We start from the raw sequence: 24,435 nt of genomic DNA on the forward strand, positions 1-24,435 counted from the left end.
ATTTGTTCACAACAAGTACATTTTTTTCATCAATCATCGTGCCAAGAAATTCAGTTCAGGCTTGTGGACACTTCAAAATCTTCTATTTCGACAGTTGTTTCTCCACTAGCCAACTGTTATATGGTCATATTTATCATATAAATTATCCAAACATAATTTCGTTATTTGGAGTCTTAGAAATGTTGTCCACATTGACATTTCATGAAGCTGCTAGGTAATGTGTCTATGTTTACTCAATAAATTAAAACTTAATAGCAATAAATATGCATGTATATCTTTTTTCAGAAATAACATACCGATACATTTTCAATACTCCCTGGACAATGCTATTATTAACAGAGTAGACCACATAGACATTGGAATCTATTTTGATACAAAAATAACTTTCAATTCCCATTTTGATTATTACGTAATAAATTCCTGCAGCCAAACCTTGGGATTTTTCTGCAGAATATGCAAAGACTACAACAACGAGGCAATCAAATATATTTACTATGCATTTGTTTATAGTAAACTTAATTTCGGAAGTGTCATATGGAGTCCACATTAAAATACACATAGATTACGATTAGAAAGACTCCAGAACAGATTTGTAAGGTTCTTGCATTTCAAAATGACGAAGACTTATATAAACTTGGCATTAGCGAAATTCGATCTCACTACAAAATACAGCTTCTAGAACAACAAAGAATAATAACCGACTTAGTTTTTTTTTCATAAAATTATAACAAACTTTTATGACTCACCCAATCTAGTATCAGTGATTTTTTATCACGTTCCTCATAGGAAAATTATTTGCTAGTTCGAATTTCAACACAAATTTGAACAAAAACTCCCCAATGCGTGATTCAACAAATATTGTAGTAACGTAAATGTCTTCTCTTTTACGTTGAATTCCTTCAAAATAACTATGAAAAAAATATTCAACCCATTGCAAAAAAAAATGAATAATTGGTCAGTATGTACGAAATTTATTTATTCATTAATTTTTATTTTTTCTTGTATCTGTTGACACCGTGTATCTCTGTAACCACTACTATCAGTGGATACTTCTATGGGTATTTATCTGTTTGCATCCCAAATTTTGAATAAATGAATAAATAAATAAAGTCTGCAACGGTAACTGGAGCAGATTGAATGATCTGTTGATTGCTCAAGGAAGAAATTAGAAACCATGTGTTTTAAAAAATATTGTGATTCTTGTAAGCAGTTATTCACTGAATTACAAATTTCAACTGTGATAACTTTGAATATTTCAAATTGTGGCACTTAACAATAAAAATCATTACTATAAGTTTCAGCAAAGGGATACTATTCGCATAGCCGTTGGTTATTCTCTTAGACAAAATTATAATCCGATAGTTTCTGTACATGAATTAACATCTGTATCAAACGCACCTGATATTATAAGAAAACTTCTAGTCTCATTAGTTTCAAAAATAGCGTTAAAAGTCTATTGTGAAAAAATGTCTTTACTCACTTGATGAGTATTTTCAAACTGATCTGGCTGCTTGACACAATTACTGTTTGCTTGTTTACTATTCTACTGTTTATACTTTATATTTTTTAATTGAATAGAACTGGCCGATACTTGCTGAAAATCCTTAATAAAACCCATCATTATCGGTAATTGTATGATTTTCACTATATAGGATTTTGCAAAAACCGCGACATCGGTTTCACTATAGAATAACTTTCTCAGGAGGTTTTTGTAAAACCCTTCATGGTGAAAATCATACAATCCACGATATCAATGAGTTCTTATATATTTTTTTTAATACTTGAATTTATAATTATTGCATATAATACATTTGTAATATAATTGGAACATACAAATACAAATCAATTAACAGAATTAACAGAAAAGAGAAAAAAAACACCTCAAAAGTGCTACTCCGTTCTCCCCTTCTCATAAAAGATGACATATGCCTCCTCACTCACAAGCGAATTAGGTGAAATTGGGCACCCATTTGAATCGTTGTATTCATGACATGTGCCACTATAAGGGTGTCTGCAATATGCTGTGTAGTGGCCGTTGTAAGTAGTCCCACTGTGAGTCGAAAGTGCATATAGATTATAACGACAAGGGGTCACATTGTCTGCTGCATAATTGCTCATATCTAATGAGCAGAGTAGGAGTGGATTCTTGGTTTGGTTTTTTCCACTCGTATATTTTGACAGGTGGAATTTTGCCAATTCGAGTAATTTTGTTTCAAATAGATTAATGAAATAACATACAATATATTTAGAATAATAGTCTAGCATTCTGACTTATGAAAACTGACATTCGTCGGTCTGCAATGAATGCTTTCGCCAACTCTCCACCAAGGAAGCCGCGGGGTTTATGACAATGCTAATATGACCCTTTCTATCTATCTGAATGAAAATTGTTCCAGATGAAAATCAATTGATTGAAAACAAAAAATTGAAAAACTTTGCTGATACAGAGAATAAAACTAGTCGAATTTCTTGTCTCTAATTCAACGTGTCCAGAGTGGATACGAATGTATTCAGTTTCACGGTGAATTTACTTGAAATGTTCATGACGTACCTCATAAAGTTTTTCAATAACAATTCGTGTCCGAATGAACGATAGTGAACAGTAGTATGTGAATGATTGCAAAGTGAAGTCTTCTTTTGTGGAATTATCGTAACCTCGTAGTTGAAAACTCAGATTATTTTCGGTGAGTGGTTTCAGTAACACGGTAAATTTATTCGGAAAGTTCATGATGTATCTCATTCATTTTTCTAATAACAATGCGTAATAGTAATTTACGTAGCAAGGCCGGAAAATACTGTTTTCGGACGTATTGCGTAGGTGAACTATTTTTTCAGCAAGTGTGTAGAATAAGGAATCGAAGAGGCACATTTCTTCATTATATTTCTTTATACAAAGGAAGTTTCCACATTGAAATTTTCATTTGTCCTCGATTGTATTTGATTTTTCAGGAAATACTTGTGCTGTAGCAGCAGCTGCTGCGTTGGAAATTCCGTAAAGTATATTTTCAAACTCACTGTTGTTGCTGTTTTCAATAGTTTATTGTGATAATTGCGATCAAAAACCACGCAAACTTCCAAAAATCGAAATGTTAACTAATTTTATGTCAGAAAGCTGTCAGTCGTTATTTCGCTGTTATATAAATGACCAACGTCTTTTATCACAACCATACCTACCAAGATTTTCATATTTACAATGACAAGAATGATTCTTCTCGACCTAGTCAGGTCGAGATATAAAATTGAATATTTTGGGAAAAATTTAAATTTTCATGGGAGACATTAATACAGGGCTTTTCATGATGAGCGTTAATTAGCCGTTTCTGACAAACTATTCGACGGATCAACCTGAAAATTCCACAGTATGCATAAATCGATACGACCTACACGCCTAAAATATTTCAGACGAAGCGGCGTTGCCGCTTCTACTATAAAGTAGCGGCTTCTTTCATTTTTCAAATGGAACACCCCGTATATAATATCATATTATGATTCATTATCACTTTTTCGACAAATTCATATACTATTTTCCTATACCTATCTATTACCGTTTAGAAGATATAGATGAATTTCGATATTTGTTTTAACAAACATGAACTTTTATATATGCTGATAATTTTGAACTCTCTTGAACTAAAACGCTCAAATTTGAAATGGAGTGGAGTGATACTATGAGGATCTTCACTCCGAGTCATATTTTCATTTGCCTCATACAGGGTCTTCAAAAAATGCAGATACTTTGATCTCATGAAAAAATGAGTGGAACTCAATTTTTTCAAATGAAACACCCTGTATATTTCAACATTTTTGAGCTCAACATCCAATTTCAGATTAACTCTGTTCTGATGATACTATTTCTATTTTGAACCGTTTTCGAGATAAACTGTTTCAAACGGAAACTGACGTGGTTTTCTTGCTCGTTTTTTGGAATTCATCACTTATTTTGGATATTCAACATTTTTTTTCATACCTAGTAATATTTATTTTAGATCCAGTTTTTCAACTGTCGCAGATCAGTCAATTCAAAATTGGTATGTACCTACCATAGAAAAAGTTACAATTTGTATACATTGAGGTATTGGTCTCTGACGTACAACAAGTAAACATTGATATTTTTTAATAGTGTGCTCTGGCCGAGTATTTCATGAAAGATATCCACAACTTCCGAAGCCAAATAATAATGTGATAAATCGACTACTAAAAAACTGTAGGATGAATGGAACCTTCCGTCCACAAATCATTCGTAAGAAGACTAAAGTGGATGATGATGACAATGGTATAACAGTTTTGGGATAGTTTCATGCATTTCCAAATGCCTCTCTACACGAGGCTGAAAGGGAGATAGGTATACCCTACGTGACAATTCTTAATAAGCATAAATGGCATCCCTATAAGTTCTACTGTGTCCAACATTTGAAAGAGACTTACCTCGTAGAGTGGAATTCTTCGAATGGTTACTTGTCAAGACTCAAGAGGATGAACATTTCCTTGACAATATCATATGGACAGATGAGGCCAAATTCACAAAAAAATGGAGTTTTCAATAGACACAACAGTCATTATTGGGCGCCAGAAAATCCCCATATTGTCCGCAAAAGGGGTTTTCAAGAAAGATGGCAATTCAATGTATTTTGTGCCATAAAGAATGAGTCAATTTTTTATATCGAGTTTTATCATGATAATTTGAATGCATCAAAATATGAAGATTTACTGAGGAATGGAATTCAAATGATTTTAAATAATAGACCAGGAAGAAAACGTGTATGGTACCTAATGGATGGTGCTCCGCCCCATAATTCTCATTCAGTCAGCGAAGCTTTAACCGAAATCTTCGAAGACAGATGGATTGGTAATAATGGATTTTTTCGTTGGCCTCCTAGAACACCAAATGGCAATCCAATAGATTATTTCGTGTAGGGTTTCATTAAAAATATGGTTTACTCTACTCCAATGACAACAATGGAAGATATGAAATCGAGAGTTACAACTGCTTTCAATAGTTTGACTCCAGACTTGATCAGAAGCGCTACACATGACAATCTTCTGGAGAGATTACATGTTTGTTCAAGTAGAGGTGGAGATGTGTTTGAACATATTCTGAAATACACTGACGATTAAATTAACTCATTAATTTATGGGTTTATTATTTTCAGTTCGTGTTTTAGCGTTAATAAAACCATTGTTTTGAAAAGAAGTTTCATTCAATGGTTGAGGAGTATTTAAATAATTATCTTTTCATTGTATTATCTGTGACTAATTGAGAAACATCAAACGAAATCTGTTTTACAAAAATTAGTGATGAACAAGGAAACCATGTCAATTTCCGTTTGAAACAGTTTATCTCGAAAACGGTTCAAAATAGAAATAGAATTATCTGAACAAAGGTGATCTGAAATTGGATGTAGAGCTCAAAAATGTTGAAATATATAGGATGTTCTATTTGAAAAAATTGAGTTCCACTCATTTTTTCATGAGATCAAAGTATCTGCATTTTCTGAAGACCCTGTATGAGACAAATGGAAATATGACTCGAAGTGGAGATCCTCATAGTATCACTCCACTCCATTCCAAATTTGATCGTTTTAGTGCAAGAGAGTTCCAGATTATCAGCATTTATAAAAGTTCATGTTTGGTAAAAAAAATATCGAAATTAATTTATATCTTCTAAACGGTAATAGATAGGTATAGAGAAATAGTATATGAATTCGTTGACAAAGTGATAGTCAATCATAATATGATATTATATACGGGGTGTTCCATCTGAAAAATCAAAGAAGCTGCTATTTTATAGTAGAAGCGACAACGCCGCTTCGTCTGAAATATTTTAGGCGTGTAGGTCATATTGCTTTATGCATACTGTGAAATTTTCAGGTTGATCCGTTAAATAGTTTGTCAGAAACTGCTAATTAACGCTCATCATGAAAAGCCCTGTATAAATTTGAATAACAAGGTCTCAAACGAAGTCAATGATTATGTCAACAATTGAACAGAGAATGGTTATCTTTCAGACATAAATGAATCAACTAGAGTAACCAATGAATCAAAGAGTATTCTGGATCACATTTTTGTTAGAAACTGTACAAACTCAAAAAATTATGCAACGGTAATCAAAATAATGTAGCTTCACGAACCTAACGTGATAATATCACCATTAAAAAAATTGACTATGAAAATTAAAGGACATCCTAACCAATGAAACATGGGCCGATGTTTTACAATGCGAAAATTTCCAAAGTTCATATGATAATTTCAGCGACAAATTGAAGCAATGTGAATCGAGCAACTAAACATCAAGTCATATCAAAAAATAGAAACTACAAACTTACACCGTGGATAACTTGGGGTTTGATAAAATCAATAAACAAAGACAATATGAAAAAAGGTTTATGAATAACTATTTAGATGAGTTTAAAAATGAATTTACTCAATATAGAAATGAATTAAATAAATCAGTTAAAACAACGAAAAATCAATACTATAAACAGAGGTTACATGAAAACTCAAGTAATTATAAAAAGACGTGGAAAATAATAAATGAAATCACGAATAAAATGGTAAAAAAAAGCTCTAATAATAATAATGTTAATAATATGTCAGGTTCAAATGGTGAGGTTTTATCTAACAACAAGACGAAATTCAACTCATTTAATGCGTTGGCTACGATACTTTTAGATACTCAAATGGAGTAGCCGAGATTTTGTAATCTTTAATTAGGAATAAAATGTCTGCAGGTCAAGAAGAAAATTAAAGGCCCGTATAGAAACAAAGAAATGGGTAGCAAAACAACGTATTTCGAAGACGTACCACTTATATTGGAAAAAGGCCTGAAGTACAATAACAAAACAGAAGATGAATTAAAACAAGATATTCAGATCCTCCAAGAATGGGTGGAGACTCAGCCACATTTACCTGAAGTGCCAGGTTAGTTGATATTCTGAAACTGTTTAGTGGAAATTTCTTTAAATTCATTTTGAAATCAGTGTTTGTGAATGCAGGAAAATGATTTATGACAACAAAGTTATTTTCAAATTTCCAGAATGATATTTTCATCTTTTCACTGTTTGAGATTCATTTCATTCTTCCACTTTCACCAGGTCTCTGGAAAACACTGAAACCACGTGAGCTTATTCATATATTCATGAATTTTCATCCATAGGAGATTATTTGTTGGATGTTTGTTATTTTTTTCTGCACTGAGTTCAGGTTGTTCATGAAGTGAAGAATGTGATCCAATTCTTATATTTGTATAGGACATGATGAGCTGTTCCTTCTTTTTCGTTGCTGTATTGGATAATATTCAGTGATTAGCCCTCAGCCGATATCTACTCTGCTGAATCAGTTCTTGGGTTTTTTTTTCAGATAACCTTTCGTTTAGTTATACCTGCTATTAACTGACTGATTTCAAAATTTAGTCAGATTGAGTCGATACGGGCTGTTTGCTAACAACAGTACGAAACTTCAGAGGGTAATTCATTCGTTAGGTCGTTTTAAGGAAAAAGTTCCTATGAACATATATGTTCGGAATTGCTTCGTTTCTGAAATACATGGTATTTATGAAATATCATAAATATCCTTACACCGATTTGATTGAAATTTGTTACAGTTATTTAAAGTAATAAGGCGATTATTTAGCCCTAACTAGATTGGAATTAGTAGGTCCAGTAGAGTCTCAGTGGGCAACACTATTGCCAACAATATTGGGAGAAAAAGTACGCCACTGACTTTTTTCAGATATTCAACTGAAAATACAACTTTCTCGTCGCTTGTGTTGCATATCATAAACACCTACTTCGGAGACTAGCTGACAGTGGTAGTTTTGTTATATCAGTCAGAGTTGTCAATTAGCAGTGATTCCATTATGAATGATTTTACCAACGCGGAATTGGCTGACATGCACTTTTTTATGGATCAACAAATGGAAATACGGACGAAGTACGGAGGATTCACCAGGGCAGATATCTTGACAGAGTAATTCCATGTGCTAAAACATTCAGAACGCTACGTGCAAAATTACGTGAATCTGGGAGTTTCGAATTGCAGGTGATGGAAGGCCAAAAACTGTAACTACCTTTCATACCCTAGGAAGTAGAATGGTAGGCGCGAAACGATGATGTGGCCCCCACAATCTCCAGATCTGAAGCTGGGTGCAACCAAGTTGCAAAATTTCAAATATTTTCTTGTGAAAGGTTTTGCTTCAGATCTGTGCGATTTAAAATCGTCATAAAATGTAGAAATTGAAGCGTAATCCCAATACACCGGTGCGAGTGATAGATTGAAGCTGATAATAAAGGAACCCTAGAGATTCGATCAGCAGGGTCCATTCACTAACCACCATTAGTGATTGGCCACTGTTTCGACAATAAACAAATCTACGGACACATACCGTGCATTTTGCGAATAACTTCCAAAGTAATTCTGCTGATTTCGACTCGGATTCGATTTTCTAACTACTCTGAATTCAACGGTCCAGTAGCTTCAGATCTGGAGATTTTGCGGGCCACTCTATCGTTTCGCGCCTATCAATCTACTTCCTAGGTTGACGTCACATGGATAATTTTAAAATATACCAAGTTGCAACCATATGCTTCCATTGGGTAAGTTGGGGTTGTGTGCGTTTGGAACAATACTGCGAGACTTATCTATGCTGTTCTCAAGCTTATCGCATGGTTGTAACATCCCACGATTTTTGCTCGGATTAGTCCAAGCTTGCGCTCGTCTCGTCACAACCTGAGATTTAGGAAAACATTGCAAAATGAATATTGCAAAATGTCACTCCTCGGAGCTCTCACCAAGGCTCTAACCCCATAGACTACACCAATGGTTTCTTTTCAGGTATGAATAGTTCGTATATCCCATACTTGAGTTTTCATCTAGCTATTTCTCTAAAACGGATGAAGAACAATCGCAAATTCTACAGGAAAAAGTTAGTTAGTGTCAAGTACAACTCAGTTGAGAAATAGACCTTTTGTGAAATATTCTCCACATATTCTGAGTGCAGAAGGTTTTGAAAGTGAACTATGGCTGCTTTGAGTGAAATCCAACATATGTTAATTCTGATATTTGATGGATTTGGACATAAAATCAGAACTCAGCAAGAGGCATTCGAACTGTTCTACACGAAGAATCCAAATATACTACTCCTCACTCGTTCAACAGTGTACATGATTGAATAAAATAAAGAAACTGGTCATGTTAAACATATTCCGAATGCTGGAGGTCGTTTAATTGAAGATAAAGTTGAACTTGATACTCTATCAAGTGCAGAGAATAGTACATTGTATTTCAGATTGTATTCTAAAGTGTTCTTGAAGTTGACCAGTACTGAATTTGAAACACTGAGGAACAAATACTGTTTTTTGATGAGGGTACTTTCTAGCTGAATGGTTCAGCGAATCATCAAAAATGCAGATATTGGAGCTGGTCGTCATTGGACGATTGAGAAAGTCAATGTTGGAGCAGGGATTATAAAAAAAGCATTGTTAACCCTTATTTTGTGAAAAAATTCTCACAAGGAAGCGTTACTTGGATATTTTTAGTAATAAACTCATACTCCGCACTATGAATGTGATGGTTACCAGTTTCTAAATGAATGTTTCTCTAGGAGGTGAATTGGTAGATGTGGAACGGTAGAATGCCCTCCAAGATCTTCGAATCTGGCGCCACAAGATTTTACCTTGTGAGGTTACTTGAAATCGAAGGTTTAGGTTTGTAGTCAGCAAGATTCAGAGGAGTTTGAAAATCGTATTCGGGTCGAAATTATCAGAATTACCCCACAAGTTATTCACAATGTGCAAGAGAAATGTAACTGTAAATTTTCTGATTGTCAAGATACTAGTGGATGGTAGTTTGAACATCTCATTTGAGTGATGTTTTTTGTCGGCTATAAAGTTGTTCTCCCACTGAAAAAAATATTGATTTTTGGTAACCCAGTACAAATAGATCAAGTTAATGATGATCACTGAACGCAACGGGCAGGTTCCCTGCCCGTGTGGGTATGGGGAGCCGGAAGCGGCAGAGCACGTGATCGATAGATGTTTGATAGGGGACAGGATTGGATGGAGAGAATGGAAGGAGAGAATGGAAAGGATGAATGGAGAAATGAGTCTAAGGGATGAAAACGGAAATAAGAGGGAATGGATACGATTTGCGAATGAATGGGCAGATTGTGTGGTGAGGGACGATAGGGAATGATTTGGGCAAGTTACCAACTCATTGCAATAAAAGAAAAGGTCACCTCTGGGTGGTGTGAACATCATCCTGGTTATGGTTGAACACAAGTTTGGAATTGTATAAGAATCCGACATATGACACAAGAATATGATGTGAAGAAAAAAGAAAATGGGTGGGGGGATAAATTATTGTAATATGGGCTTGGGTCACAATGGTTTGAAGAAATGTTCATTTGCATTATTTTGAATTAGTTAAGTTTAGTTAAGGTAGCGATAGGTAAATAGTTATTGGAATATGGTTACATTGGTTAGAAGGATTGTTAAGTTTCATCATTTTGATTTAGTAGTTAGTTGAGTTAGTGATAGGAAATAGAAATTTCAAATGTTTTTGTATTATAAAATTATGTATTGAAAATTATTATTTAAATAAAGAGATGGGTCTTCTACCCCGCTGATTCGTCCCGGCGCATTGGCGTCGCTCTGCGGCGGTGATGCGCTGGGGGGGAGAGTTCGGAGGAGTAGGGGTTCCCTTGAGAGTGGTGGCGTTGGATAGAGGGAAGTTGCCAGTTGAAAGGCTTTCGGGCTAGGCCAACGAAGGCATAGGCATTGTTCATGAACGCAATATTCAAGACACAAGACCTATATTTCAACTTGAAAAAATCAACAATTTTGTCACTACGTCAAAACCAGTGGACTGATATCTTGAGAATGAACATTTGAAAATTGGCATTTAAAAACAAAAACCGACCCATTTCAGGATTTTTGTCATGCTCATGAGGCAATTACATAATTACATCCGCGTAGTTTCAATTTGATCATCAAAGCGTTATACATGCCTTAATAAATTGTATTTCCATCAAGGAAATCTGTTAGGAAGATATTTTCGAAGCTGCAGAAAATAGGAATGAATTGATAATCTGTCCGGATCAGATACCTAGCTTTGTTGAGTCTACACGAGTTCCATCCAGTGGTCAGAAGTATTCGTACACCGAGTTGCGTCCCATGGTCAAAGTTTGTACATGAAAATCCGTCCGGCGCGCCCTCGTTCACTAATCAACTGAGAATGCAGAGACTAAAGTAAAGCAACTAGTATTGGAGTGGGGGTAGAATATGATTCTGTCACGATCTCGGACGGCAGCTGGTTGGGTTGTCGTGGATGGTTTGCACCACTCACTCAATCGACTGCTGTGTGAACCGGTGGTTCAAACCGTTACGTTACGTTACGTTAAAAGGTAAGACCTTGTTAGTTCTCAGCTCGCACAAGTTTCGACTTTTGAGAGTTGTCGTTTGTAGGGGTACGACAGCCGGTTGACGGAAAACAGATTTTGAACAGTTTTTTTCCACTTTGAAATCATTTGACTTCTTGTCATGGTAACGAATGCATCACACCCTATCGAAACAAACAAATACACTCTAAAGTTTCAATTCCAATATATTCAATCTTTTCTCCATTAACTTTTTGTTTTATCATGAACAATATATAGGACGAATGAATGCTTAGTGAGAAAGGTAATCGTTTTTTTTTTTTTTTTATTTAGAAAAAACCGCATCAGCCGTAGCTATTAGCGGCAAACATATAAAATATATCTAAAAGATGCAGTTAGTAGGAGATTTGAGCCGGTTCTAAGCCTCCCCCCACCACTATGACGTATTAATTGCTTTTTTATTGGTTGTTGTTTGGTGAAGTCAAGGTGATGTGACCTTGAAGGGTGTGGTGTATGGATCGTTCAGAAATTTTTGCCCGGTTCTAATCCTCCCCCCACCAATATGACGTGTTATTTGCTTTTTTTTGTTGTGCAGTGAAGTCAAGGCGTTGTGACCTTGAAGTGTCTGGTGCATGGATCGTTCAGATTTTTTTTTTCATATGAGATTTTGTGTGTGTATGTGTGTGTGTGTGTGTGTTAGAGAATGCACGGTACAGGGTTTCATCATGTGCTTGTTTGTCTATGTACAAACATACGTCTGCATACTTCGAAGATCCTCCAAGTAATGAATGCTCCATCGGTGTGAGGGCACCAAGTTAGTAGTGGAGTGACGTCACAGCAATAACCGTTCAACGGCTAGAGAGCGACATGTTCACTCCACGACGTGTGGCAGAGTAATGCGTATTCATCGGTCTGCTCTCACCTCCCTCGATGTAGTGAAGGATGTGACGTAACGCCCCAGACTCGCCATCAATGGTGACACGCAGGCGGGCGAGGACTGCGCTAACGTCTGTCTTCTCCGAGAGCGCAACGACAATTGCTTGTTCGGCTATCGCTCTCGAAGCAGTGAATGATGTGACGTAACGCATCACCCTACCCTCGCTATTGATGGTGACACGCAGGCGGGCGAGGACTGTGCAAACGTCTGCCCTCTCCGAGAGCGCAACGATCACTGCTTGCTCGTGCCGGCAACTGTTATCGCATCAAATTGGGAGATGGGCTTGGCTGTGACGTCAGGCATGTCTAGTGGATAGCAACTAGCAATGTGAACCTTTCACGGTTTCATGGTGGGGGTGACTCGCACTGTTTAATATAAAAGAAATGCCTGGCACACTATGAAATCAGTAGACGAATATATCTGCAGCAGTTAGCAATTGGTAGAGTGTTATTCAGTTCGTAATAGAAGGAAGACGGTGAGTGTATTTGTCTGTTGGAAATTGTTTATATTTTCATATATATTATCATCATGTCCGTTTCAAAAGTAGACTTGAATAAAATTAATAATTTGATTGTACAGGAGGTTGAAATACTAGAGCAAAAGGCCTTATCATCATTGCCAATTGATGAAGTGTACATAATTAAAAATATGTCAACTTATTCTACACGATTTGGTAAATCAATTTTATTAACTTTGCAAGATGTGAGCAATGATAAATTATTTAAAACATGGCTACCAAAACGTATTTCGTTGCAATTCAGTGATGACGATATATCTTGTATCAACTCATCAGGTGGTAAATATACGATGGTGTATTTAGGACAGAGCCAACAAAGTTTTGCTGGCATGAAAACGCGATCTCTAGTTAAATTCAATATGATTGAATAATAATTGTAATAATTTATAGCGAATTTCTTTAGGTCATAGCTTACAAAGTTTTTTGGTGTGAAAACGCTAACTCTAGTCAAATTCAATATGATTGAATAATAATAGTAATTATAATGAATTTCTTATTGTTTTATTAATATTCATATATTAGATGATAATTATATGGAAATATAAACATTACTAACTTAGTTGAATACACCCACTTTGTAACTACAAGTAAAATGGGAATGTGAGTATTATATCACTGAAAAATTGGAGGTTGCTTATTGTTTTTTTTTATTCGATTTCAGTTCCACCATTTAAAGATGTGGATGCAGTACGCAAGTCAAGATTGGGTCGATGTTGTAGATCTCAAATCATCGGTTCAACATTTGTCGTCTAAATTGAAGGTGTTGGGTGATGGAGCCGAACATGCAAGCAATTATGATATGAGTGTATGCTATGATGAAAAACAAATCGAATTATGCCTTCGTGATGCTGAGAAGTATTGGAGTGGTGCAGAAGTTTGTAACAAATTTTTGGATAATGAATTGGAATTGTGGCAACTTTGTGAGGTTATGATTGAACTGAACCTAAGAAGATTCCTGTATAGCCTCCAACCATACTTGCCAGAATGGATTATTCATCACTTTGAATTGAATGATGAAAATCGAGAGGAAATTGAAGATGGTCGCGAAAATGATGATTATGAGGAAGAAGTTATTTTAGATAGTCTGTATGTTCCTGTAAATCATAAATAATGTCAAATAAAAAACTTTGAATTATTTTCATGTTTTATTCATTTAAATCTCATGAAATACAATAGAAAATGATTACAAAACAATAAATATGATATAAAATACAATACATGATATAAGTCAGTTACAAATAAAAAAAAGATCATAAAACAGTATATGATAGAGTGAAAAAAAGTGTCAATATCTGCTATGAACTGAACCATCCAATGCATTGTATGTTAAAACTGTATCATGCAAAATTAATGCATATACTTTAGTGTTGTCTGGAAACTTGGTCTTCCTCGTCTCAAACTCAATCTTTATATCAATAGTTGATGATTTTGTTGCATTCGGTTGATGGGAACAATCGATGACGAATAGTGGATTCTCTCTAAATTGCCCAATGTCCATCAGAGGTTCACTCATATCTTTATCATAATAACTTCGCTGGAAACTCTCAAAAGCATAATAAGCAGGAGCATCAAGTTTTTTATCGAAATTCAAATTCCAACGCTCATATGGATAAACTTCAGAATTCAAGTATACTCGAATACTATTGATATCAGCAGTTGTGAATTTTGTAATATCCTGTGTTCTATCTTCAGATGTGGTAGTACTTTGGAATGCGATGATGACAAAACGAGGAGTTTCCAATGCATTAGTTGTTTTGATGGCCCATATGTCTGAAGAAGTCCCACGTAATGATGGTAGTTCATAGAGGTCCCACATACGATACGCCAACTTGATTTTGGCATTCAGACCGCTTTTGTTTATTCTACTCAAAAGTTTTAGCTTGTGTTTATCATCTGGTACAATATGTCTTATTTTCCATTCGATTTTATTTATTTCCAAATCAGCATCAACCTCACCTATATACGAGTTTTTGAATGATCGAGCGATAATCAAAATCAATTCCTGTTTGGCATTCAAGATACTTTTGTTGTAATCTTCAGCAAAACCCATCAAATATTTCAGTGGTAGTTTTCCACTAAAAACATGACTGTTTGTATCCAAGATATCTTGCTTCAATTGTGAAAGTCCCCAACCAGATGTCAATAATGTGTTAGCATGAGATTGTCCAAATGATATCATGGTTTTCATTGTAGATGTTATCCCAGGTTTTCTAACAACAGCCACTTGTTCACCACCCATTTCATAACGAATTTCGTCAAAGAGAAATGCAATTGCATTATTCGAGAGATAGCATGTTTTCGCTACATCTTTGGGGGTGAATTTACCTTCTATGTAAATGAAGCTGTCGGCAATATCTAGTATAACATCTTGATTATTGATTGCAATTCTGATTTCATCCGAATTCCTGAATAGCGGTGATCCATAGGGCTTATATGTGTGCTCATGTAAACTTATGAGAGAATGATCGAGCACTGGTTCATTGAATATATTCAACTTTTCACTGTTTGTTTCGAGCACCATTGTTATTTTCTCACTTTCAATCCAATCGATTTCAAAAATTTAAGATCACTCACAGACAGAGCGTTATGTGCTAACTGTTTAGCATACACTTGTGGAATGAGCTTCTTTTTATGCACACTTTTCTTTTTATGCACACCTTTCTTTTTGATAGTGCAACTCGTTTGGGATTGTTCAATGCGATTTTGTCTATTGTAAATGAAACCCATAACAACAGTTATTCGATTTTCTTCAATTCCAAAATAATGAAAATCTCTTCTTCACTTCCAAAATCGATAAGGTTATTTTTTTCATCCAAAATACGCACTGTAATGTTGTGAATCAATTGACGACCTTCTGGACTGACAGGCATATATATAATACTGTGTGGTTCTTTAGTAAGATTGTAGCCAGGTTCAACATCAATATCGAATGAGAAAAGAATGTGAGATTCTTCACCATTTATATATGAACCTGATATTATATTGCAATCTAAGCGGATAAGTCTCACAGTTGTAATGTTTATTGGTAATGATGATTCATGTATCTGATTTGGTGGAAATATTCCATGAGCGAACCCCATCATTTCTGCTATAGAATTTGGATGTGTCAGATCAATTTCATATTTGGATCGCATTTCACATTTGAATGTATTATTATTGGCGTGTAGATAGAAAATATCATCTGCAACGACATCATTTGGTTTTTTATCATGAAACAATCTGAACATGATATGTTTCTGTATGACGGCATTGATCTCTTCTATTTCGTAAGCACCACATGGAATTTCAATTGTCAACTTTTGGGGTATCGATGAGTTGTCATTACTGATTCTAAAACTAACTAAGTTATTAGCTTCAGTTATATTATTGATTGTATTGCATCCATAGAATCCCAAAAGTCCTAATCCATAACGACTGTTCCTATCCAATTCAATTGGTGGAAAAAAATCCGCACTCAAGACACTTGTCCCGACAGCTTGTAGCTCGAACTTTCGTGACATGACTGATGAATATTTTGAAACACATTTCAATTTATTATTGTACACAGCAACAGCACATTTGAGACAATTTACACTTTTTGGAAGGTGTTGTATTGTAATAAGTATCATTTTTATTGATACCAATATTCACATCCTCTATATTACAAATACAACACATAGATTTTCGAGGTATAGGACCATCATTAACATCCGAATCTGAATTTTGATCGTGGTGGTGCTCATAACAATATCTATGTTTCATTATATCGATGTCATCTTGCAGATGCTTAGGCAACTTTTCCCAAACATATGCAATCTCATGTGCAACACATGCAAGTATCACTTCCTTAGGCATATTTGCAAGCATCACTTTATCCATTTTTTTCAAGGTACCATATTTTGAAAACATTCTAAGTGAAAACCCCATTCCCTTGATAGCCTCCCGATCCAGTTTTGGTGTTGAATCCATTTTTATTTGGAAAATTATTTAGAGAGAAACTGCAAGCACAAGTGACCACAGAGAACTGTATTAAATTTCTGTTGTCGATCATAGTTATATTTGATTTTTACATTCGAACATTTTCGAAAGAATCGAGTCAATTCCAATGGTGGGGGTAGATCTCCAAAACTATCGAAATATGTGACTTCTTTCCCACATTTTTTATATGCCACCCAATGTGTTCCTGGTCCACTTATTCCATCTAAATTAACAATAGCTGTCTCGTTTTGTTTTGGACCTGAAGATGGTAATCTATCACGCATAAAAACACCACGAAAATGTGGAATTTTCATTTTTTGTGCATAATAACTGAGATCGAGATCAGTAAGAGGCCTCTGAGGTAGGGGTTCAATCAGTTTTTTGTTTTGTTTGTGGCTTTGTATGGTTTTAAATATAGTCCTAAACCTTTACGGTATGGTTTGAGATATATTCCACTTCCGCGTTTGCCTAATGCTACAGCCTCCATGGTTTTATTGTGACGATTGGCTTCCATTAAAGCCGCTCTGCTGGCTTTTGCCGAATTCACGGCCTTGGTAATACCAGCAGCGGCTCCCGCCAAACTTCCTAGTGCGGATAGTCCAGCAAAAATTGGTATCAATGGTAAAAGTCCACCGATCTTGGGAACAGGAATTATGCGTGGTGTGCGGATTTTCTTCTTTCCACCGGCAGCTTTAAGGTATTTACGTGCCGCCTGCAATGCCACAGTGATAGCTTTTTTGCTATTATTCGTCACAAATTGATTCCCACCAGCTTTCTTCAATACATTTCGCACTTTATGGACTATCCCAGCACCAAATGCAACTTTTTTAATATTATTTTTCTTCGATTGTTTCCTCTTACATTTTTTCTTATTGGTACTACAACCCATGCCCATATGTCTTTTCGCTTTCATAATGTTGGTGACAAGTAATGCAGCTGCTCTTTCCCCAATACTCGCGTCCTTTGATTTAACCCTATCCCAAGCGCTGTATTCAAGTTCTTTGTCGGCTAAATGTCTTGCTGCAAGATCAGATGGATGCTTAGAATATTGAATATCGTGTTTTTTGCATTCAATATCTAATTTATTGATTCCAGGATCGTTACGAGCTAAACGTTGTTTCAATTTTGTACCCGGTCCACAGTATTGATATCCTCCAGGTAGATGTAATTCGAAAGGAAGTTTGTTTATTAAATCATTAACAAAACCACAACCTCTTTTAATTTTACGATCACTTTCAATACGTCCGTATCGTTTGATGGTACACATTGAAATGAATAAGCTAATAACATTTATATAGTCTCCAACCACGGCACGATGCGCATTGTAAAACAGAAAGAAAAGTTTGCTGTAGATAATCTAGATGAGAAATTTGGGTGTGGATTGAATGGACAAAGAGTATTCAGACATGGTCCACTACTTCCATCATCAGTTCGAGGACTCATTATAGGACCTTCAAATTGTGGAAAGACGAATGCAATGATATCACTATTAACACATCCACAAGGATTGAGATTTAGAAATGTGTATCTCTATTCGAAGTCACTCAATCAACCTAAATATCAGTACTTGCGAAGTGTTTTGGAACCTATAAAAGGATTAGGTTTTTATACATTCAGCAATAATGCAGAAATAGTGGAACCCTCCGACGCTAAGCCTAATTCTGTTTTCATTTTCGATGATGTGATATGTGAAAAGCAAGATATTATTAGATCATATTTCTGTATGGGACGTCATAAGGATGTTGATTGTTTTTATCTAGCACAGACATATTCACGGGTACCCAAACAGTTAGTGCGTGACAATACCAATTTCATTATAATGTTCAAACAAGATGAGACGAATTTACATCACATTTATTCAGATCATGTTTCACCCGATGTAACATTCAAACAATTCCAATTGATGTGTGTTAAATGCTGGGAGGATCAATATGGATTTCTAGTAATTGATAAGGATAGAAAAATAGATGAAGGTAGATATCGCAAAGGATTCGATAGTTTTATATACCCATGATCTTGTTTTTGAAACTTATTCGATCACTGAATATTGTAGAGGTCACTTCATCAACGAATTGAGCTATAATTTAAAAAGGGCATTATGAATACAAAAAACGATTCTGAACATAAAAACAATGAAATGAATTTGAAACGTCAACTAGTAGAGACAACAGAAGCTGTCAGACAGAAATTCAACTCTATCAAGAATGATAATATTGAAAATCGTTCGACACTTGAAAGATTGTATGAGCCCATAATGAAACCATTGAATGTTTTATCATCAAACGCTACTTCTAAATCAGCAGTGTTATCACCAAATCGTGGATCTGTTCAATCTACTTCAAATTATCCCATGAGTACTCCAATAGGAAGAAAACAATCTTTTGATGGTGTATCATCTGTGAATAGTGACACGAGCACACTTCAAGACGATATGAGAACAACTCTATTCGAAACACCATCATCGTCCCACATCGATTCCTCGGATCCTGACATCTCACCTGTTATGAATGAAAGTGGTGAAGATGTTTTGATGAAACATTTGAATAATGTAAAATCTAGAAATCCAGCATATGATGGAACATTTGGCGTACGTATGGATCCAATTACACAAAAGCTGAAAATGGGAAGTCTAGTGGTACATTTCAAAGATGGAAACATTTCATTTTGGGATGCTAATAAAGTAAAAAAATATGAATGCGCAGGTAGTCCAGAATTATATGATATGATCTTTTTGAAGAATCCACAAGATGTTGATAATGAAGAAACTCGTCAAGTATATTCCAAAATATTGAAAATAACGAATGCTCCATATAAACAATATCATCTGAAGAATGGTTTTAAAAATACAAATTCTAAAAAATTTCGTGAAGTCATCAAACCACTATTAGACTCACGACAATATCCAATTAGGAGTAGAAGTAAAATTGGTGGAGCACTCAAACGAGTGAAAATGGAGAAAACATATAATTCTAAACCTGCGAATTATGTGTACTGGAATTCACCGAAAGAGTTAGTTGCTCGCCTACGACTATTGGTAGCATCAAAGTCAGCTGGACATACCGGACATGATAATGAAATAATTTCAATAATTGAAGAATTACGTGAAGAAGGTATAATATATTAATATATATCCACAAGTAATGATCACTGTCACATCATCATTCAATGCAGTAACATTATCACTTTTTTTCTCTTTAATCATATTGAAATAGAATGACTAATGAAGTAAGTGATATCAAACGACAAGTTGTTAATGAATTACATAGACCTGCAAGACGTAATTTTCGTAGAAGAATAACTACCATCAAAGGTTTTGCAGATCTATGGCAAATAGATCTAGCTGAACTACAACCTTATGCAAAAAGTAATGAAGGATACCGATATATACTTGTAGTAATTGATTGTTACTCAAAATATCTATGGACTGTGCCAGTTAAAGATAAAACAGGTAGTACAATAACTAATGCAATGAAATATGTACTGAAGGAAGCCAAATTTTCCCCTAAACATATACAAAGCGATCAAGGGAAAGAATTTTTTAATAGAAGCTTCTCATCTCTCATGCGAGAATATAATATCAATCATTATTCAACATTCAGCACAAAGAAGGCAGCTATAGCAGAAAGAGTGATTCGTACAATAAAGGCATGGCTCTACAAGGAATTTTCGATGAGAGGTCACCACAAATGGCTTGATATTCTTCCAATTATAACTAGTAGATATAATAATAAAGTTCATCGTACAATAGGTATGGCACCCATCAATGTTGATTCAACAACAAAATTGAAATTCAAGGGTATCAATGGAATTGGAGGAAGACAAAGTAAACCCAAATTCCAATTGAATGATATTGTACGTATAAGTAAATACAAAAATATTTTTGAAAAGTCTTACACTGCGAATTTTACCACGGAGCTATTCAAGATTGTTAAAATTAATAAAACCATCCCAACGACTTATAATCTTGAAGATATGAATGAACAGCCGATTAGAGGATGTTTTTACGAAGAAGAGTTATTACGAACCGAGAATCCTGACGTATATCTGATTGAGAAGGTGTTGAAGAGAAGAAAAAATAAAGTATATGTAAAGTGGTTAGGTCTTCCTAGCGAACAAAATTCTTGGATTGATGAATCAAATATGGTTTAAATGTATCTAATAGTGACTTTTATGAATAAAGTAATATTAAAGTTCATTATTGTTTTCATTTCAATTATAAGTATGTGAATTGAAAAATATTGCAGCGGTAAACATTGCCCCAGCCATTCGCAATGTTCTGTGTATACCAAACCAAATTAATTGTATACTCCATTCCCGCTTATATTTTTCAACTCACGATATTGAAAACACATTATCATTCCCAAAACTAATCGCCGTCACTTTGAAATGCAGTATCCAACTCCTTTTGCCAATTATCTCTCACTGATAATGCCGTCTCATAAAGCTTAGTCGACTGCTCAAGCTCAGCCTGAGCTTGCATTCTCGAACGTTGATGGAATTGCTTATCTTTACCTATTTTTGAACGGAGTTCATCAGCATCTTTAGACATTCTAGCCAATTCAACCTTCGCTAATGCAATCTTGGCATCTAATGCTTCAAGAGTTTCATTATTAGCATTAATAGCTCGCTCACTCTTTTCAAGTTCAGCAATAGTCATCTGTGCCTTTACAAGACGGTATTTTGCTTTCCTTTTCATTTCCCCAAACCGATGGAGGGGACTGAAAGAAGATAGCGGTTCAGCTTTCAAATCACTCTTCATTTCTTTAGGAGTACCTTTTGGCTTCCTCTTCGATCTGTCACTTTTCGTTGCGGGTTTTTTCTGTCGCACAACACTTTTGGATTCTTTCTTTTCTTTAAAGTCAGTGACAATCGATGAAGATGCCTTAGTAACCTTCCTCTTGATTGTTCTAGATTTCTTATCAACACCAAGAGGAAGGGTAGATGAAGAGTGTTTGAGTGATGATAATTGCGAAACGATCGGATTTTCAATAATAATTTGCTCATTTGGTTCTGGCACATCTGCAAAGTTAACGAAGTCGTTAATATCAAAATCATTTATCGAATCTTGACTGGATAAATGTAATACTGGAATATTTTCAAAATCAGTCTGATCGATATCAATAAGTGGTGAACCATCTTCAGCAATCAATAGCGGCATAGAGCTCATGATTATTAAGGTCTGAGGAATGATATGTGATAGCAATAGAATGTGGATAGGAAAGGTGATGATGTTACTGAGACCTCACCATTTATAGAAGAAAATAAACTAGCGCATGCGCTCTTTCATCAACTGGCACATGCGCTCTCTCACTAAACTATTCACGCATGTAACAATCTTTGTCATTTAAGAGGAAAACTTTGTGTTGCATGCATGTATTTTTAAATGTTAGAAAATAATACAAATAAATTCAAAATATATATATATATATATTTATTAATAATAGAGGACAATAACGATAATAAAAAATATAAAATGAAAAATGTTAATATGTCTCTGTGGATGTGGAACGTTCTTTGACTCTATTCCTCAATAGTTGTTGCTCGTGCGTCAAACACCAACATTGAAAAAAATGGATTCTCCTATTGGGGTAGAGTTGACCAACCTTCTCACACAGATCCCAAGTACTTCTACATGCATTGCATACATGATTCCAACAATTCATGGAATATGTATCACAACGCAAACAACGTTGCAGTGGAGTTGGAACGGCAGCACAGGTACCGCAAATATTTCTACAGATACCTATATTGTTAAATATTATAGGTTCGGAACACTTCAGACACTGTAACTGTTGTTGACGATAATCCGATTTTGTTCGCTTCGGTGGATGAGAAGGAGGCGATAGTTGAATCCGCAACACGCAATCACTACACATACCAGTACATGGATTGATTGAATCCTTAGGTCTACTTATTTGACAAAAGTAGCACACAATAGCCCCTGCAATCATCATTGGGTAGACACACACTTTTGGTTTTTCATTCCACTCTTTTGGAAACGGCATTTTACTAATTCGATTAGAAATATTAAGAGATGACTTACAGAAACTCTGAATGCTCTCTCCTACACCTACGATCTCTATTTATACAAATCAACATCATGTGAAAGTATAGTGGGATAACTTCTCCTACTATTCCACTCTAAACGAGTCAAGTGGGAGTCGCATCACCTCCTATATAAGTCGACTTGCAAACCTAGAGTTCATTCATTCACTCTCTACAACTGTGAGCAAACAACAACAAGATGAATTCTGCAAAAATAAATGCTGCATTAAATAGAATATCTGCTGTTGATGAAAACAATTGGATAGACGAATCAGATGATGAGGATGTCAATGTTCCGCTAGAGGAAGTGATAGTTGAAGCAGAAGATGTTGGAGTCGATGAAGATGAGATAGACGAAGTTGAAAACGAGGCCAACCAAAGCGACGAAGATGATGACGTGATGGAGTTTGAGAGGGTCATGGATGAAGAAGGAGATGATGAAGGGATAGAAGCTGACACAACTGAAGGCGATGGTGCTTTGAGGATCGGTATGCGAACGCTCAATGTCAGTGAGACACTGGAAGATCCCTTGGATTTGTATTGTGCAATGGATGCATACGTATTGATCAGCACAATAGATGGAGAGAACAAAAAACTATGTTGGTGCTGCTTTCGGTTTTATTCGCATAGAAACAATAATGGAGGGTGGTATGCCCATGTCAACACCCACAACACTGTCTCAATTATGGAAATGGGACAGAATTGGTGTGAAGCTTGCGAGAGGCCACTAACAAACTTCACCCGAGTATCTACATGTATTATATGTAATAATGTCCAACCTGTGGCACAATAACCGTGGACCTACTGGTCAAAAAAAAACAACAGCCCTTTTCAGGGCTACATTATTCACACAAACAGTAGTTAGTTGTATTAGTATTCATAGATTATATGACAAATGAATACTTTGACTAATAAAAGTCTAAGTAATTTGTTAGTCTTTGAATATCTATACATTATATGACAAATAAATTACTACTTTGACTGAAAAGTCGATATTTGGAATTTGATAGTCATTGAATATCTATGCATATGATGAGTACTACTTTAAATGAAAGTTGAAGTTGGCATTTTGTCAATCATTGTATGCATATAATGATGAATACTTTTACATACATACATTTTGTTTGAGACTATAATGTTAACAATGGTATGAACCTGTTTCTGTTTGAAAGTATAATGATAGCTCTGAAAAGAGCTATTTTTTTTTATTGTTTCAGTCTTCAATTGTAGCCCTGAAAAGGGCTGTTTTTTTTTATTAATCCATGCAATGGTATGGACTAACGCTCCTCATCATCATCAGAAACAATGATGATTGTATCATCATCTGTATCTGATGATATACTGATGATGTCATCCTCATAATCATCTGAATCAGACGATATACTAATGGCATCATCATTAGCATAATTATCTAGCTCGTTATCCTCTAGATCGTCTAACTCATTGACATCCATCTCTAACTCTGCCTCTACTTCCTCTTGCATACCTTCTTCCATACGTGCCGGGAAATCATCAGGTAGATCATAGATACGTTGCAGCATTTGTGCAAAATTTGTACTGAAATGATCGAACGTTGAATCTATTCCATGTACCTGGATGGGGCCTGTA

At 35.3% G+C, this 24,435-nt stretch overlaps 1 protein-coding gene across 3 annotated transcripts in view; it reads left to right on the forward strand.

Moving 5' to 3' along the window:
- Positions 1 to 2,539: 2,539 nt before the first annotated feature.
- The window catches only part of LOC111503317 (retinol-binding protein pinta), a 38,009-nt gene continuing 16,113 nt past the window's right edge, over positions 2,540 to 24,435 (forward strand). The window contains exons 1-2 of one of the 3 annotated variants that reach the window (XM_074174148.1): positions 2,540 to 2,684; positions 6,729 to 6,918. In XM_074174148.1, the coding sequence (XP_074030249.1) occupies positions 6,768 to 6,918 (151 nt within the window). In that variant the 5' untranslated portion in view covers positions 2,540 to 2,684; positions 6,729 to 6,767. Of the gene's footprint in view, positions 2,685 to 6,711; positions 6,919 to 24,435 lie in introns of all 3 variants that reach the window. The other 2 variants (XM_074174149.1, XM_074174151.1) reach the window with 2 other exon arrangements.

The sequence above is a fragment of the Leptinotarsa decemlineata genome, unplaced genomic scaffold (assembly GCF_025532065.1).
Source record: "Leptinotarsa decemlineata unplaced genomic scaffold, Ldec_3_MD MMD2_tig00000505_RagTag_RagTag, whole genome shotgun sequence".
In the NCBI taxonomy this organism is placed as follows: domain Eukaryota; kingdom Metazoa; phylum Arthropoda; class Insecta; order Coleoptera; family Chrysomelidae; genus Leptinotarsa; species Leptinotarsa decemlineata.